General features: G+C 40.8%; 1 protein-coding gene across 1 annotated transcript in view; it reads right to left on the bottom strand.

Annotated features, from left to right (window-relative positions):
* Positions 1–18,516, bottom strand: part of ZNF804A (zinc finger protein 804A) — a 294,133-nt gene that overhangs the window by 60,761 nt on the left and 214,856 nt on the right. The window contains exon 2 of the mRNA XM_073633728.1: positions 15,128–15,271. Within this exon, the coding sequence (XP_073489829.1) occupies positions 15,128–15,271 (144 nt within the window). The remainder of the gene's footprint in view (positions 1–15,127; positions 15,272–18,516) is intronic.

Raw genomic sequence — 18,516 nt, forward strand, 5'->3', positions numbered from 1 at the left:
TCTCACTACAGCAGTACAAGGATGAGATGGGGAGAATACTGAGCGACACGGATACTTATCAGCCACTTAATGGTAACCCCTCCAAATCTTGTAAGAACACATTAGAATGTATTATTAAATATGGAAGTGATGAAGGTTATTTAAACAAACATGAAGCCAAGTATTTAGTCCCTATGGTCAGTAAAATGCCTGTAATATACTACTTACCCAAGATCCACAAAGATAGTTTGAATCCACCCGGTAGACCGATAGTGAGTGGTATTGAATCTCTAATCTCCAGATTGGGAGAGTACATAGACATCCATCTGCAACCCTTAGTGAAGAAGACCAGCGCCTATCTCAAGGACACCAAGCACGCTTTACAGCTTCTGGGTGGGTGTACTATACATGAGAATATGATTATGGCAACAGGAGACGTAGCCTCATTGTACACCGACATTGACCATGAGGGCGCCCTGAATGCTGTTAAATGGGCCTTGGATAGGGAAGACTCAGCTGATGAGGGTTTTACGATTTTTCTTTTGAAGTGTTTAGACTTTTGTTTACGAAACAATTTTTTCTGGTATGACAATAAAATATATCTACAGAAGAAAGGTGTCGCGATGGGCGCTAAGTTCGCCCCTAGTGTGGCGAACCTTTATATGGCTAAATGGGAGGAGGAGGAGAATTTAAGTGGTGATAATGGGGACATTCTATTATACAGGAGATTCATTGATGATCTTTTAATTGTTTGGAGAGGGGATATGGAGGGACTCATGAGGTTATTGGACTCCATGAATGTCAATGATCGTAATATCTCTCTCACTTGGAATGTTAGCACAGAATGTATACACTTTCTGGATCTGGAAATCTTCAATACCAACGAGGGTTTCATTACCAAATCCTTCTTTAAATCCACGGATCGCAATTCGTACATTCCGATTACAAGTTGTCATCACAAACCTTGGTTGAGTAATATCCCAAGAGGACAATATACAAGGATGCGGAGGAATTGCACAAGGGCGGTGGATTATGACACCCAGTCAGATAGGTTGAGTACTATGTTCTTGGAGAAGGGATACCAGAAGGAGTTTTTGGAGAAAGAAAAGAATAAAGTTGGACGTATGAGTAGGGAGGGCCTATTAAAAGATGATATTAGGGCAACTGATAATGATAAACATGAGGGTATCAACGTAGTTCTAGATTATTCTGTACAAAGCCATGAAGTAAGGAAAATTATATGTAAGTACTGGAGCGTGTTGAAGCAGGATGCTCATCTCAAGGATGTGCTTCCTGATAAACCTAAGTTTGTCTTCAAGAGAGCTCCTAATTTGCGGGACAGGCTAGTACATAATGTAGTAGATCCACCCCCTTCTAAACCCAAAATGTTCTTGGATCTAGAAGGATTCTATAGCTGTGGCAGATGCTACAGTTGTAGGAGGATCCCGGATAATACTAGAAGGATGAAGGAGTTTTCGAATCCTAGGAATGATTTATCCTATAAGATTAGGGGCTTTATATCGTGTGATACAGTAGGGGTGGTCTATGCTTTGAAATGCCCATGCAATTTGGTGTATGTGGGGCGCACTACTAGGGCTCTAAAGGACCGCATGGAAGAGCATGTGAGACACATACATAATGGGTCCGATAAGCATAACCTATATGTGCACTTTAAGAGGATACATAATCAAAGCACCGTTGGTATGAAATTTTGGGGGATAGAGGCGCCTAAACGCCACTGGAGGGGTTCAAATTTCATTAGAGAGATAAGTAAAAGAGAATCCTGGTGGATACACCAGCTTGGATCTTTGGTTCCTGGGGGATTGAATAGAGAGTTCGATCTGAGATGTTTTTTAAGTAATTATTGATATTTGTTCCGCCGACATACTTTATTAAGATGTTGGTTCCCCTTTTTGATTGGAATTTAAAGATTAGTTGTTGGGCTAAGTTGAGCATTGATTTTTTAAGATTATGGCATTTCTACATCCGCTCATTCCTCTCGGTATTTAATATTATGGTCGCTTCCCTGCAGTGATTTTAGTGGTTACTGTCTTTGGTATTTTTTAGATTATTTTAATGGTACATTATATGTATATATTTTTTACTTATTTTTACTTATTTTTATTTCAATTTTATTCATTTATTTTTTCAATAATTATTTTTCCTACTTATTTATTGAGATTGCTTTATTAGATTATATTAAATTATAGTATTGTATGTGTATATTTTATTGGATTTGTTAGGTGGGATACTCTATTTGTAATTTGGTTGTGATGACTGGGGCTGTCTTTGCGTGTGAGGTGCATGGCGGTGCTCTCTGTGCTTGACTGCTCCGTCCTGGATTTAATTTACTTTCATGAAGATTTTACACCTTTTTGGTGGATTTTAAATTATATCATTAGGCTTTTTAATGCCTGGACAATTCCCACTGTCGATTATATGATCCGGTTACCATTATTGTATATACTCCGCTGCTCAGCTGGTTTATAGTCCAAAGGAAAATGGCTGCCATAGTAGCCTAACAGTGATTATGTTCATGATCTAAGGGAAAATGGCCGCTGTGATGGTCTACAGTCTATGGGAAAATGGCCGCTATGGACACAGCTGTAGCCTATTGATAACGCTGTCTGTGGTCTTAGGCAAAATGGCCGCCGGAGCTATATATTTACCATAGAGCGTCCGTCCAATTAGATTCCCCCTGATGAAGGCACGTGATCCCGGTGCCGAACACGCGTAGGGGAGGGGCCTGGACGGAGCTGTCAGCAGAGAGAGAGAGAGAGAGAGGGAGAGTTCGTATGACACACCGCACCGCACGCCATACCACGAGATCGGCCGTTTTTAATCTGTTTAGGATGGTGCACTAACGCACCCACAGTATGTGAGTACCCCCACAAGGGGAGTTAGTCTTTTCTCAATAAAACGTTTTATTACATCATGCAATGTTGCACTATGGAGTCTCTTTTCTTTTTGCATATATAACCTTGATTGAGAGCATTGGAGATCTACACAGCGGTTTCCATTAGAGCACAGGAGTGTCTCCAAAGCTTAGTTTGACAGAGTGTAACCACTGTGTCACACGCAAGAAGGTGAGCATATATGCTTGTGGGGAACACTGGAAGACACTTTAGCACGTTTTATGGTGATACACCTTCAGAAGGAAAGATGTGTGGATTTCACTGAATATGGACAATGTTTTTGGGCACTTTTACATTTTTGGATGCACATTGTCTTGGACTTTATTAGATTCACAAGAAGATATTCCCTTTTATATTGTATTCAATTTCTTGATTGAGCACTTATATCGAATTTTTTGATATTCTATTTTCTGATTGAGCACTTTTATTGCATGTTTGATATAGCACTGAGCACTTTACAAATTTATGTACTTATGGTTATTTTTTGATTTATTGGTTAGCTATAACACTTTTTTACGTATTTATTTTTGTATTTATTATTGAAACGATAATTTTTATCTAGCGCAGACACATTTTTTCTATTTGTCACTTACACGATTATGAAACGTGATTGAGTGTTTGCAGCTGATTGGTTACACAGGATTGGTTATACACTATTTTGATATTTTTTTGGGCATTTATCCGTAAGTGGCTCGCAAGGTTCATCTATTATTACTTTGAGCGTTTGTAATGGTTCTCTGACATGGACTCCCAATTGAGATCTATAAGTGCTATGGGAAAATACTGCTACCAGAACTACTTAAGTTGTTGAATTGGGCGATGGAGGAGGGGAGACTGCCTAACTCAATGACGGAAGCCACCATAATCATGTTGCATAAAGAAGGGAGAGACCCATTAGAAACTGCAGCATATAGGCCAATATCTTTGTTGTGCTCTGACGCTAAAATACTAGCGAAAGTGCTGGCAGCTAAGTTGAATAAAATTATTTATAAACTTATACACTCAGACCAAACAGGGGTTATCCCCAATAGGTCTACCAGCATGAACATAAGAAGGGTATACCTGAACTTGCAAACCCCGACAGAGAATATGGGATCAAGAGCTGTTATGGCCCTTGATATAATTAAGGCTTTTGACAGCCTGGAATGGGGTTACCTCTGGCGGGCTTTGGAAGAATTTGGATTCGGGCCCATCTTCATAAGATGATAAAAATACTGTATAATGGCCCAAGCACAAAAACTAGGGTTAATAATGAATACCCAGAAAAGATCCAACTAGAAAGGGGGACGAGACAAGAGTTTCCGTTGTCTCCCTTGGTCTTCACTCTTGCGATGGAGCCATTGGCAATTAGTATCAGGTCTTGTGTAAATATGAAAGGATTCTTAAGAAAGTCAGGAGAGGAGAGGATTGCCCTATATGCTGATGATGTCTATCTCTTCCTGGGGGATATGGAGCATTCCCTTAGGCAGGTAACACATTTGGTAGAGAGGTTTGGTAACCTTACGGGATTAGTGGTAAATTGGGGTAAGTCAGCACTCCTGCCAGTGGACACTCTTAGGAGCCCCATAATGTCTGAAATACCCCAATTGGAAGTTGTAACAACAATGAAGTACCTAGGCATAAATCTGACAAAAGACCCAAATCAGTATATAGATGACAATATAGCCCAGCTTCTAACTAAATTTAAACGTAAAATTGATATTTGGAACCGGTTACCCCTGACAGCAGCTGGGAGATGTAATTTAATCAAGATGGTATGGATGCCTCAATTATTATACCTGTTACACAATTCTCCGGTGTGGATAAACAAGACGTGGTTTAGGAAAATAGACATGTTGTTTAGAGAACTGATATGGAAAAAAGGTAAAGCCAGGATTAGTCTCTATACCCTGCAGTTACCAACGAAAGAGTGGGGGGATGGCGGTTCCCCACGCCAGGAGTTATTTCTTGGTGGCGCAGTTGCCGCATCTAGGAGGTGGTAACATCAGTAGGGGATTAATGATACTAGAAGCACCGCATAAAACAGTTGTAGAGGTGTTAGAGGCAGACTCCTTTTTTTTAGGAATCCTACAATTAAGATGTTAACAAAAGTATGGAAAGCAGCAAAAATGCTAATGGGGTATGATGGGTTCATAGAGTATGCCCCTCTTTGGTATAATAGAAACCTACAGGAAATCACAGCTATGGGGGAGTTTAAAGAATGGGAAATGCAGGGCATAAATAGATTATCGCATTTATATAAGGGGAATACCCTAAAAACTTTTGGAGAGTTGCAAAGAGAAAACGGGATACCAAAACAAACATTTTACAGATACTTGCAAATTAGACATGCACTGAGTGCCCAATTCAAGACACAACCCTTAGTATGGAATAACACACCATTGCTCCAAAAAGTGTTTAAGCCAAACAACGCGAAGGGACTTATCTCAGAAATATACACACAGTTGTGTAGTAAAAGTATTGTAAGGTCTGAACACCTCAAATGTAGGGAAAAGTGGGAGGAGGACCTAGGGCAAATAACAGAGGTGCAGTGGAAAAAGATACTGGAACTGGGATACGCGGTGTCAGTCTCCCCCTCACAGAAAATCTCACATTTAATGCTGATACATAGAGCATATTATACTCCCAAGAAGCTGTATATGTTCGGGTCAAGATCAGATGCCAAATGCCCTAGATGTCATGAAATAGGAGATCTGATCCATATGGTATGGAGATGTCCCAAGCTATTTCGGTATTGGACGGGGGTAGTAGATGCTATAAATAAAACGTTTGGGACCACATTAGGGATGGATGCAAGACTATGTGTATTGGGAATGGAAAGGGGAAGGGGCAAGTTTAATAACAGTGGTTGTAAGGTGCCTATTCCAAGCCTGGAAACTGATTGCGCAGAGATGGCAGTCAGTTAAACCCCCAACAGTAGAGGAGTGGTCAAAAATAGTAAACAAGACAATCTGGAGAGAAAGGGTTCTGTACATCAAGAGAGGGAACCTCAAGGAGTTCGAAAAAATGTGGAACCCCTGGTTAGTAAAACTGGGATATAATAGGTATTAGAGGAAAAGAGAAAATCTGTCTATTTGGGGAGGGAGGAGTAGAGGGGTGGGTGGGGTGTGGTAAATAAAAAACAAACAAAAAAAAAACCATTCAGTTGTGCCCATCTTCTAGGCTAATAGCCTAGGGATTGTCAAGCAAATGGCATGGGGGTCTGGGCATTGTCCTATGGGACAAGTACCAAAGCTAAACACATTTTTTTTTAATCCAATTCGGTGGAGAGCAGTGATTTTGGTAATGTTAAAAGTGAAACATTAAAAATGAAAGACTTTATTAAACGGTTCCCGACCGGCTCATACTGAGGCAGAATGGATTCCCTGGGCAAAATCCAGTACAGGTACGTCCTTCCGCTTTTCAGCCACCAGAGGACACACGTGCACACTACAGGGCGGGGGACCTGATGCGCCTGGCCAGCAGGCACGATCGCCGCCGACAACACGCGGTCGCGTGCACAAGCACAAGCACGGGGATTTGTGTGTGTAAACACACAAATCCTTGTGCTGTCAGAGGAGAGGAGCCATATCGTTTGTTCCTACCAAGTAGGAAAAACAATATGTCTCCTCTCCTAGTCACACCCATCCCCACACAGTTTGAACACAGTGAGGGAACACAAACCTTGATTGCCCCCTAGTGTTAACCCCTTCCCTGCCAGTGACATTTACACAGTAATCAGTGCATATTTTTAGCACTGATCGCTGTATAATTGTCAATGGTCCCAAAAAATTGTCAAAAGTGTCCAATCTGTGTATCGCAATGTCACAATACCGCTAAAAATTGCAGATCACCACCATTACTAGTAAAACTAGTAAAAAAATAAAATAATAAAAATGCCATAAAAACATCATAAATCTTTCCCATAGTTGTAGATGCTATAACTTTTGCGCAAACCAATCAATATACTCTTATTGCAATTTTTTACCAAAAATATGTAGAAGAATATATATTGGCCTAAACTGATGAAGAAATTTGTTTTTTTTTTTAAATTTGGGGGATATTTATTATAGCAAAAAGTAAAAAATATTGTTTTTTTTCTTCGAAGTTATCACGCTTCTTTTTGTTTATAGCGCAAAGAATAAAAAATGCAGAGGTGATCAAATACCACCAAAAGAAAGCTCTATTTGTGTGAAAAAAAAGGACACAAATTTAGTTTGGGTACAGCATGGAACAACCGCGCAATTGTCAGTTAATGCGACTCAGTGCCAAACTGTAAAAAGTTGTCTGGTCAGGAAGGGGGTAAAATCTTCCGGGGCTGAAGTGGTAAAATAACATGCCTGGTGGGTGCCCTGACACTGCCTGACTAGCGATGGCTCTGTGCATTGTATACAACCTACTACAGTAACACCGTCATTTACAAAGAAAAAAGTGTATTATATTGCTGAAAAAATGACAGCTTTGTTCTGTTTGCAAGCAAAACAGCCAGGGATTCCATTAATCTATACCAGACCCTAAATCTTAGACATAGGTGTTCTATAGATGTTAATAGGGGACACCAACAAACACACAAAAGCATGTTGGGTCTCCCACAAGCTTTATATTCCAGCGAAGGACCTTACACAAAAATCAAGAAAAAAAGTGTGGGGTTCCCCCCAAAAAATCCATACCAAACCCTTATATGAGCATGCAGCTCCCCTGGTCAGGAAAGGGGGGGACTAGCACGCATTCCCCCTCCTGAACTATAACAGGTCACAGAACCTCACAGGGGAAGGTACCTCGCCACCAAGGACCCTCAGGCCAAGCACCTTGTTTCCATGTTGGTGATTATATTGGCCTCTTCCCCACAACCCTGGTCTGGTGGTTGTGGGGATCTGAGGGGGCTTATCAGAATCTGAACAAAATTGTAGTTATTACTAAGTCCTTTATTTAAAAAAAAGTAATTGACCTGGGATGCCAATCACATCATTGACCAAATATGATTATGTCCAATGATGTCACCTGGGAAATCCCTGTACTTTATTTATATCAGCTGTTATCCACCAGAGCTGACTAAAGTGGGCAAGCTATGCAAGGGATAAGATTGTGGCAGCAGGCAGCAGGTTTTTTTTCTTTCAGCAGGTCAGTGGGCATCGGGCATTATGATTGACAATGGATTTACATTGTGGGACTTTTCTTGGGGTTCTTTTTTCTGTGCTTTTTGACTGTTTACATTTTATGTTGTGAATGAGTCCAACCCCTTACCTGTCCAGCCAGGCTGCATGCTCAGATAAGGACCTGGTAAAGATTTCGGAGGAACCAATGCTTTTTTCCCCTTTGATTTTTGAGTGGGGTTCCCCCTTAAACCCATATTAGACCCAAAGGGGTTCACCTCTTTTTTGTTTTTTTTTGTTGCATGGGGTCTCCCTTAAAATTCATACCAGAAGTAAAAGGCTTGGTATAAATTATAGGGGAACTCTCACACCAATCTTTTCCTTTTAAATATCCCCAGCTACTTTGCTTACATGTAAGTGAACAGGGCCGGTAAGGTCACTGTCTGTTAAGGACTCGGCAGTACCTGGTAAGCTGTAAAGACTTTAAAGTGTCTCCTATGGACAATTGGGGACATCGTAGTTTGCGTCTTTTTACAGGGACATGCAGTTTTGAGAATTGACATATTTGGTATCTATTCACTAGATACAGCTTCATCTTTTGTATTTGTACCAAATGTTTGGGTATTACAGTGCCTTGCGAAAGTATTCACCCCCTTTGCTTTTTACCTATTTTGTTACATTATGGTCTTTAGTTCAATGTTTTTTTTTTTAATCTGAATTATATGTGATGGATCAGAACACAATAGTCTAAGTTGGTGAAGTAAAATTAGAAAAAAATGTACATTTAAATTTTCTATCAGAAATAAAAAACTGATAATTGGCATGTGCGTATGTATTCACGCCCTTTGTTATTAAGTCCAAAAAAAGCTCTGGTCTAACCAATTACCTTCAGAAGTCACATTAGTGAAATGATGTCCACCTGTGTATAATCAATAATAAGTGTCACATGATCTGTCATTAAATATACACACCTTTTTAAAAGAGCCCCAGAGGCTGCAACTCCTAAGAAGGAGGCACCATTAACCAAACACTGCCATGAAGACCAAGGAACTCTTGAAACAAGTAAGGGACAATGTTGTTGAGAAGTACAAGTCAGGGTTGGGTTATAAAAGAATATCCAAATCTTTGATCCCTAGAAGCACCATCAAATCTATCATAACCAAATGGAAAGAACATAGCACAACAGCAAACCTGCCAAGAGATGGCCGCACACCAAAACTCATGGACCGGGCAAGAAGGACATTAATCAAAGAGGCAGAACAGAGACCAAAGGTAACCATGGAGGAGCTGCAGAGTTCCACAGCAGAAACTAGAGTATCTGTACATAGGACCACAATAAGTTGTACGTTCCATAGAGTTGGACTTTATGACAGAGTGGCCAGAAGAAAGCCAATACTTTCAGCAAAAAACAAAATGGCACATTTTGAGTTTGCGAAAAGGCATGTGGGAAACTCCCAAAATGTATGGAGAAAGGTGCTCTGGTCTGATGAGACTAAAATTGAACTTTTTGGCCATCAAAGAAGATGCTATGTCTGGCGCAAAGCCAACACATCACATCACCTAAAGAACACCATCCTCACAGTGAAACATGGTGGTGACAGCATCATGCTGTGGGGATGTTTTTCAGCAGTCAGGACTGGGAAACTGGTCAGAGTTGAGGGAAAGATGAATGGTGCTAAATACAGGGATATTCTTGAGCAAAACCTGTACCACTCTGATTTGAGGCTAGCACCGAGGTTCATCTTCCAGCAGGACAACGACCCCAAACACACTGCTAAAGCAACTCTTGAGTGGTTTAAGGGGAAACATGTAAATGTGTTGGAATAGCCTAGTGAAAGCCCAGACCTCAATCCAATAGAAAATCTGTGGTCAGACTTAAAGATTGCTGTTCACAAGCACAAACCATCCAAACTGAAGGAGCTGGAGAAGTTTTGCAAGATGGAATGGGCAAAAATCCCAGTGGTAAGATGTGGCAAGCTCATAGAGACTTATCCAAATCGACTTGGAGCTGTGATAGCCGTCAAAAGGTGGCTGTACAAAATATTGACTTTAGGGGGGTGAATAGTTATGCACATTGACTTTTTCTGTTATTTTGTCCTATTTGTTGTTTGCTTCACAATAAAAAAAAAAAATCTTCAAAGTAGTGGGCATGTTCTGTAAATTAAATGATACAAATCGTCAAATAATCCATGTTAATTCCAGGTTGTGAGGCAACAAAACATGAAAAATGCCAAGGGGGTAGAGCTGCACAATTCTGGCTAAAATGAGAATCTCGATTTTTTTTGCTTAGAAATTAGATCACGATTCTCTCACGATTCTTACAGCGTAACATCATCTTTCACATTAAACAAAATAATTGGGCTAACTTTACTTTTTTTTTTTTTTTTTTTTATTCATTGAAGTGTATTTTTCCAAAAAAATTGCGTTTGAAAGACCACTGTGCAAATACAGTGTGACATAAAATATTGCAACAATCGCCATTTTATTCCCTAGGGTCTCTACTAAAAAATAAATATATATATATATATATATATATATATATAATGTTTGGAGGTTCCAAGTAATTTTCTTTAACTGTAAGAAACAAGTATCAGAAAAAGGTTTAGACTTTAAGTGGTTAAACTTCCTGCATATTCACACAGAAGTTTTATCCCTTTGATCTAAGACAGAAGAGTTACAATGTTGTTAAAAACTTGGCAGACTGCCCAGTGAGCAGAGAACTCTCTATACTTGTTACGTGAAAGAATCGGGAAACTCTGCAATACAGATCGTCAAGGGTGTGGAATCGAGATTGCGATCTTTTAATGATTAATTGTGCAGCTCTACAAAGGGGTGAATACTTTTGCAAGGCACTGTATATTGTGTTTGAGTGCACTAAAATTTGCCATAAAATACCATATATACTCGAGTATAAGTCGAGATTTTCAGCCCTTTTTTTAGGCTGAAAGTGCCCTCGACTTATACTCGAGTCACCACCATCCGCCTACATGATCAGCGTGTCATGCAGACAGATGACAGCCAGCGTGTGATTATATCATTCGGCAGCCATTCCACTGTTCAAAAGCCGCGCCTCCTCCTTGTCTGTGATAGGCAGAACACTCAATTTCCCAGCAGTCAGTGTACAGCCTATCACGGACATTCTCTCATCCTCGTCCGTGGTATGAGAATGAGAGAATGTCCGTAATAGGCTGACCGCTGACTGCTGGGAAATGGAGTGTTCTGCCTATCACAGACGAGGAGGAGGCGCGGCTTTTGAACAGTGGAATAGCCGCCGAATGGTATTATCACACGCTGATCAGTGGATACAGATCGCCACATGGAGGCTGCACAGGTCACAGGTAGGCTGCATGGGGACACAGGGACACATGCACAGGTCACAGGGACACATGCACAGGACACAGGGACACATGCACAGGACACAGTTAGGCTGCACGGGGACACAGGGACACATGCACAGGTCACAGGGACACATGCACAGGACACAGTTAGGCTGCACGGGGACACAGGGACACATGCACAGGTCACAGGGACACATGCACAGGTCACAGGGACACATGCACAGGACACAGGGACACATGCACAGGACACAGTTAGGCTGCATGGGGACACAGGGACACATGCACAGGTCACAGGGACACATACACAGGACACAGTTAGGCTGCACGGGGACACAGGGACACATGCACAGGTCACAGGGACACATGCACAGGTCACAGGTAGGCTGCATGGGGACACAGGGACACATGCACAGGTCACAGGGACACATGCACAGGACACAGTTAGGCTGCACGGGGACACAGGGACACATGCACAGGTCCCAGGGACACATGCACAGGTCACAGGTAGGCTGCATGGGGACACAGGGACACATGCACAGGTCACAGGGATACATGCACAGGACACAGTTAGGCTGCATGGGGACACAGGGACACATGCACAGGTCACAGGGACACATGCACAGGTCACAGGGACACATGCACAGGACACAGGTAGGCTGCATGGGGACACAGGGACACATGCACAGGGACACATGCACAAGACACAGTTAGGCTGCACGGGGACACAGGGACACATGCACAGGTCACAGGGACACATGCACAGGTCACAGGGACACATGCACAGGACACAGTTAGGCTGCACGGGGACACAGGGACACATGCACAGGACACAGGTAGGCTGCATGGGGACACAGGGACACATGCACAGGACACAGGTAGGCTGCACAGGACACAGGTAGGCTGCACAGGACACATGCACAGGACACAGGTAGGCTGCACGGGACACAGGTAGGATGCACGGGACACAGGTAGGATGCACGGGACACAGGTAGGGTGCACGGGACACAGGTAGGGTGCACAGGACACAGGGAGGTATGCAGCTGCAGATGGGCATTGTTGACCCTCTTTTCCACTTACAGTAGCTGCTGCATTTCTCACCCTCGTCTTATATTCGAGTCAATACGTTTTTCCCAGTTTTTTGTGGTAAATTAGGAGCCTCAACTTATATTCGGATCAACCTATACTCGAGTATATACGGTATGTAATGTTCTGGTGGTTGTAAGTAGTCTTCAGACCAAAAAAGTGCCATTTTACATGTGTGCAAAAATTGAAAAAAATGCATCCAGCAGTGAAAGGGTTAAAGACAAATTAATGAACAAGGGGCAATTTGTTTTTAATACAACGATTGTGTTTTTTTCCACCCAGTTTTGTGTTCTGCAGGATAGTCCTTCTACCCAGTCATAGGGCGATGAGGGAAGCTCAAAGGAGCAGAGCTTATTAATTCAAAAGAGGGGATTTTATTGCCTGGTGCAAACATAGAGCAGCTTATGGGGAGGGCTAACTGTGTGGTAGAGATTTAGGGGAACAGGTGACACAATTCCTTATTTAAGAGTTTTCATATAATGGGTAACAAACAGCTACAACAATGCATTCTTTTTTATACAATTTTGAACTCTGTATGTTAAGGCATACACATTATTCACAAGGCAGTTCATAAACGCAGGGTTTACTTACGAGAGGTTGCTCAAGGTGTGCTTTCTTAAGCATGTAGCCATGAGGCTTCACAGAGGGGACTTTCCTCTGTGCTTCCCCTAGCAAGTGCAGTGGTCAAAATTGCAGACTAGAAGACTGGAAATGCTCTTAGCTCTGCTGGATGCATTTTTTCAATTTTTGCACACATGTAAAATGGCACTTTTTTGGTTTTCCTGTCCCAATATGCCAGGCCATCTCCACTCCTAAACTATCCCTACTCAACAAGAACCTGCGGCTAATGCTATGCCTACCTATCCCTCATAAGTAGGTCTCTGTTCCTGCCTGAAACTTCCCATATTATGGGTATGCCAAAATGTCACAGTAGGGGCTATATATAACTCCCATGTCTCTGAGGCCACTTTCACACTGGGGCAATGGGTCCATTGGTGGTAAAGCGCCGCTATTTTTAGCAGTGCTTTACCGTCAATTTCGGCCGCTAGCGGGGCGCTTTTACCCCCCTGCTAGTGGCTGAGAAAGGGTTAAAAACAAGCAGCGAAAGGGTTAAAGCCACTGCAAAGCGCTGCTGCAGCAGCACTATGCTGGCGGTATAACCGCGCTGCCCCATTGATTTCAATGGGCAGGAACGGTGTATACACCACTCCTTCACCGCTCCAAAGATGCTGCTAGCAGGACTTTTTTTAGTGTCCTGTCAGTGCACCTCCCCAGTGTGAAAGCCCTCGGGGTTTTCACACTGGACAGACACCAGTGGCACTTTCAGGGCGCTTTGCAGACGCTATTTTTAGCGCTGTAGTGCCTGCAAAGCACCTCAGTGTGAAATGGGTCTAAGAAGGCCACGCAAATCTCATGCTTGGCTCCCCTTTAGAGAGAAAAAGGGTAAAAATGTCCCCCCAGTTTCCAGTTAAAGTAATTGTAAACAATCGCCTTGTAAAAAAAAGCCATTCAGTTTAAAATAGAAATGAAAGGCAAAACATTTTTGTATATATATATATATATATATATATATATATATATATATATATATATATATATATATATATAAAATACCCTTTTTTTATTATGTGATCACATTCCCTCTGTTCTCAGCTGCATAAGAGCTGGTGGGAGGAGAAGCAGCAGCACACTGAGCTTTCCAGTAAAAGGCTGTGCAGCAGGGGTGTGTCAGGACAAGTCTGATAATTGAAGGAGAGCACAATGAGTTCACAGTATAGCTAGAGAACTAACCATGCTGTTCTCACCTGCCTAGTGTGGTCAGTTTTTAATAGAAAAGCAGAGGGACCGGCAGGAACACCAGGGATTTCACACAAAGGAAGCAATACAAAGAGAACAGGATACTTTCTGATACAAGTATATGGTACAGCAGGCACATATCAAGAATATGAAATGTTGGAGTAACAAACACTTTAAGTAACTAAGGACTTGTAATAAAGGAAGGACTCCCTGGAGCCGAACATCTGTGCTATCCCTATGCTGGGTGTATAAATGACAACCTCAGCATGGACTCCAACCAGACCATGCCCCCAACGTGTTTCACTCCGCCCCTCGGCTCTTTGTGATGGGGATTTACCTAAGGACTTGTGGTGGTAGAAAGTGAGAACTACACCAAAATCTCACTGGAGGAATACAGTGGGAGACTAACACCCTATTACAAGCTGCCCAGAGCAACCAATCAGATTTCATATGTTCAGTGATTTAGAATATCAGGTGGGTTGCTTTGGGCACCTGCCTGTCTTTGCTCCAATATTTTGCACTAGCTTTTGGAAATAAGACTCATTAAGGTAAAAGGAACTCCACAGGAAAAATAAAAGGTAGCAGTCTTTGCTGAATTCTTTTAGAAAGTAAATGCTGAATGACTGTCATTCTGATCCTTTCCTCCCCACTTGGTAAGTCACTGACCTGGAACAAGCATGTGTATATCAGGCATACATCACACAGGTGTATATCACGTGTCAGGACAATCAGATACTTGTTGTTGGTCAGTGACTCACAAATGGGGGGAGCAAGGATAACAGCCTTAGAGAATGTACCTTCAAAAGCACATTAACAAATTACCTTTATTATACAATGTAATAAAGCTAAACGAGCTATGCCATCCAATTTCTGGCTTGCAGTTCTGTGACAAAAGAAATGGGAACTTATGTTAAATTCATACCTGTATAACTAGCTTGCTCACCTGTTTGTGCGCATGATCATAGGAATTAATGTGGTTATCAAATTCCTGGTGCTTGTAATATTGCTTGTCACACAACTCACAATAGAAATTTGCCTTCAGAGCTTCAAGAGCATTTTCTCGTGTGCTTTCTTTCTCGGCCAAGTCCTTAAAAACATGATCAAACAATTATGTTAAATTGGTAAAATGTTGACTTAATTCAGTCACTAAACAATCTCAGGTCAATAAAGTGGATTTTTGTTGTTTAGGAGGAGTATGGGAAGGGTTAGATCCTCTGCAAGATTTATTTTATTTATTTTGTTGTCTGTGTCCTTGTTGAAATTTGCCCTGACTTCCTGTTCTAGTGACCACAAGAAAGTAGAATTTCACAATAAGGTCACCAACAGCAATAAAAAATGACATGGGTTCCACCTTTCCACAAGATTTACTGTTGCTTGTATCTCCCATGGAGAGGCTTACCCTTACTTTGTGTGCAGTTAATTGGAATTGAAGGAAAATGTATCCAATAAGAACAAAAGGGTTTAAATCTTACTTTATTCAAACTGTTGGGAGTTCCACTTTAGGAATAGATGTGGTTATTCTAAAAGTCCAGTTTTCAAACATTTTTATTATTACCAGTTGATATAAGAGGAAGCTTCAGTGCAATGTTATCATATTTCTGGGGAACCAATAGAAACTTTTCCAACTCTTTGATTTTTACTTGTACAGCACATACTAAAGTGTGCATTGCTCTACAGAATATATACAATAGTAGGAGAAAGAGTTTTTTTGATCACAGACAAATCAACTTAGTAATAGCAACACATCCCTTGATAGATTATATATAGAACAAAGGAATGGTATTTTTAAGGTGCAAATTAATTTGAAAAAAATATAGTAACTATACTATATAAGAAAGTTTTTTAATTAAAAAAAATAAAAAATAAAAAATCTTTAAAAACACAACAATTGGCAAGTACAGGTCAACAGGATTTTATGGATACAGCATAATCGGATAGAATTCCCAACATGTTTATCCCATATATCGGGCTTCTTCAGGGGATGCTGTCCAATTATGTCCAATTAGAGGTACAAGCCTTCTTGGTCTCTTGAAATATTGGTCAAATCACTAAAGGGTCACAAGTGTCTAAATGCATCCAGAGAACCATAAAGGTGACCATAGAGGGCATTCAAGGACCAAAAAAACAAAGTTCTGCAGTGGACTCAAAGCCAGAGACAAATGCTGTCTAGAACCACCAGTACTTATTGATAGAACTGGCATTCAACAACAGCATGTGTATATCCCTGGGTTCCAGTAGGCTGCTGGAATTCAAAAATCCAAAAATTCGGGCTGAAATCGGACCTGAAATGGTGAATGGAGATGCACCGGACTCCTGCTGTGAACCGCTCCATTCCTCAGTGTGAACCCAGGCTAAAAGTAAATGGTGTGAAATAACTAAATCTATTGTACTAGTGGTTTAATATATTACACATTAAGATAGTTACATAGCACCATCTCTAAAAAGAACCCCATGTACTATCCAAAAAATTATGTTTGCCTCTATCATTTCATATTCTATTACATTCTATTACATTGCACTGGAAATTATAATTGTATCCTTTAGAAAACACCAATATGAAACAATTCGATTAAGTAAATCAATTCAATTAGAAAAAAGTATGACCAGATTATAATGAGTTGTTACAGCTGATCCTCGGGATAATAACAATATGTACTATTTAAATACTTATACGGGGGGGGGTCCCCGGGGTTACAAACAAGTTAAGGACTGTAGGTTTGTTCTTAAGTTGAATCTGTTTGTAAGTCGGAACAGGTACATTTTTTAAGTGTAGCTCCAGCCAAAAAAACGATTTTTAAGCTTTTTGGATAGCATAGGGAAGGGTTATCACCCCTGTAACATTTGTTTTGCTGTCTGTGCCCCGTTCAGAAGATTTCACTTCACTTTCTGTCCCAATGACAATTGGATTTTGAAAATTTTGTTGTGGAATATGATGGTGATAAAGCATCAGTGGAGGTATCTTTTCCCCATAATAGCTCTTACAGGAGTGAATTTCCCTTCCTAGGGGTAGATTTCCTCTCACTTCCTGTTGTCTCCCTCCGTTTGTAAGTAGGAGTCATTTGTAAGTCAAATATTTGTAACTAGGGGACCCCCTGTATATGTAAACTGTTTTACCTGCAAAACTGGTGACCAAAGGAGCAACAGCAGTTAAGTGAGTTTGGGCAACAATTCACCCCAAAATGAATTAACATGCAGCAGAGCTGCTTGCAATGCTACAATTTATATTAGTGTAGTGCTATACCCTCCATTCAAGTGTAATCTGTAAATAATACATCTAATATCCAAAATAACTTCTTATGTGTACAATAAAAAATCAATAAAAATACAAAAATTCCAATATTGCAGTTCATCAATGTGAGTTAATCAGTGAATCATATATTATGAGTGCTGCTTAATCCATTTCGTCCATGCAATGGTGTCCAAAAACAAAACACAAACATTATTGTGTCACCACTCTCGTGCTCCCCACCCTGTGGTCCTATCCTTACCTCAGGGAATGTGGGGAGCACGAGAGTGGTGACACAATAATTAACGTGCTTTTGAGCACCATTGCATGGATGAAATGGATTAAGCAGCACTCATAATATATGATTCACTGATGAACTCACATTGATGAACTGCACTATTGGCATTTTTGTTTATATGGACTGTGAACTTCATATATATTTGTATTGAATTTTTTATTGTACACATAAGTAGTTATTTTGAATATTAGATTTATTATTTACAGATTGCATTCGAATGGAGGGTATAGCGCTACACTAATAAAAATTGTATTACTTTGAGCACATGCATATGAGATTGGGAACAGTGCCAGCAGCTGACCTTAGTATATACCATGCTGTGAAAAAGTATTTGCCCCTTTTCCGATTTTTTTTTTTTGCATACTTGTCACACTTAAATGACTCAGATCATCAAACAAATTTTATTATTACACAAAGATAACCTGAGTAAATACAAAATGCAGTTTTAAATAATGGTTTCATTTCTTAAGGCAAAAAAGCTGTCCAAACTTGCATATCCAAAACTGCAATCAAGCGTTTGCGATAACTGGCAATGAGTCTTTCACATTGCTGTGGAGCAATTTTGGCCCACTATTCTTTGCAGAATTGTTTTAATTCAGCCACATTGGAGGGTTTTCCAGCAAGAACGGCCTGTGTAAGGTCATGATACAGCATCTCAATTGGATTTAAGTCCAGGCTTTGACTAGGCCATTCCAAAACCTAAATGTTGCTTTATTTGAACCATTTGGAGGTGGATTTGCTGTTTTGTTTCAGATCATTGTCTTACTGCATAACCCAAGTGCACTTGAGGTTGAGGTCACAAACTGAT

Source organism: Aquarana catesbeiana, linkage group LG06, assembly GCF_042186555.1.
Source record: "Aquarana catesbeiana isolate 2022-GZ linkage group LG06, ASM4218655v1, whole genome shotgun sequence".
NCBI classification, from domain to species: domain Eukaryota; kingdom Metazoa; phylum Chordata; class Amphibia; order Anura; family Ranidae; genus Aquarana; species Aquarana catesbeiana.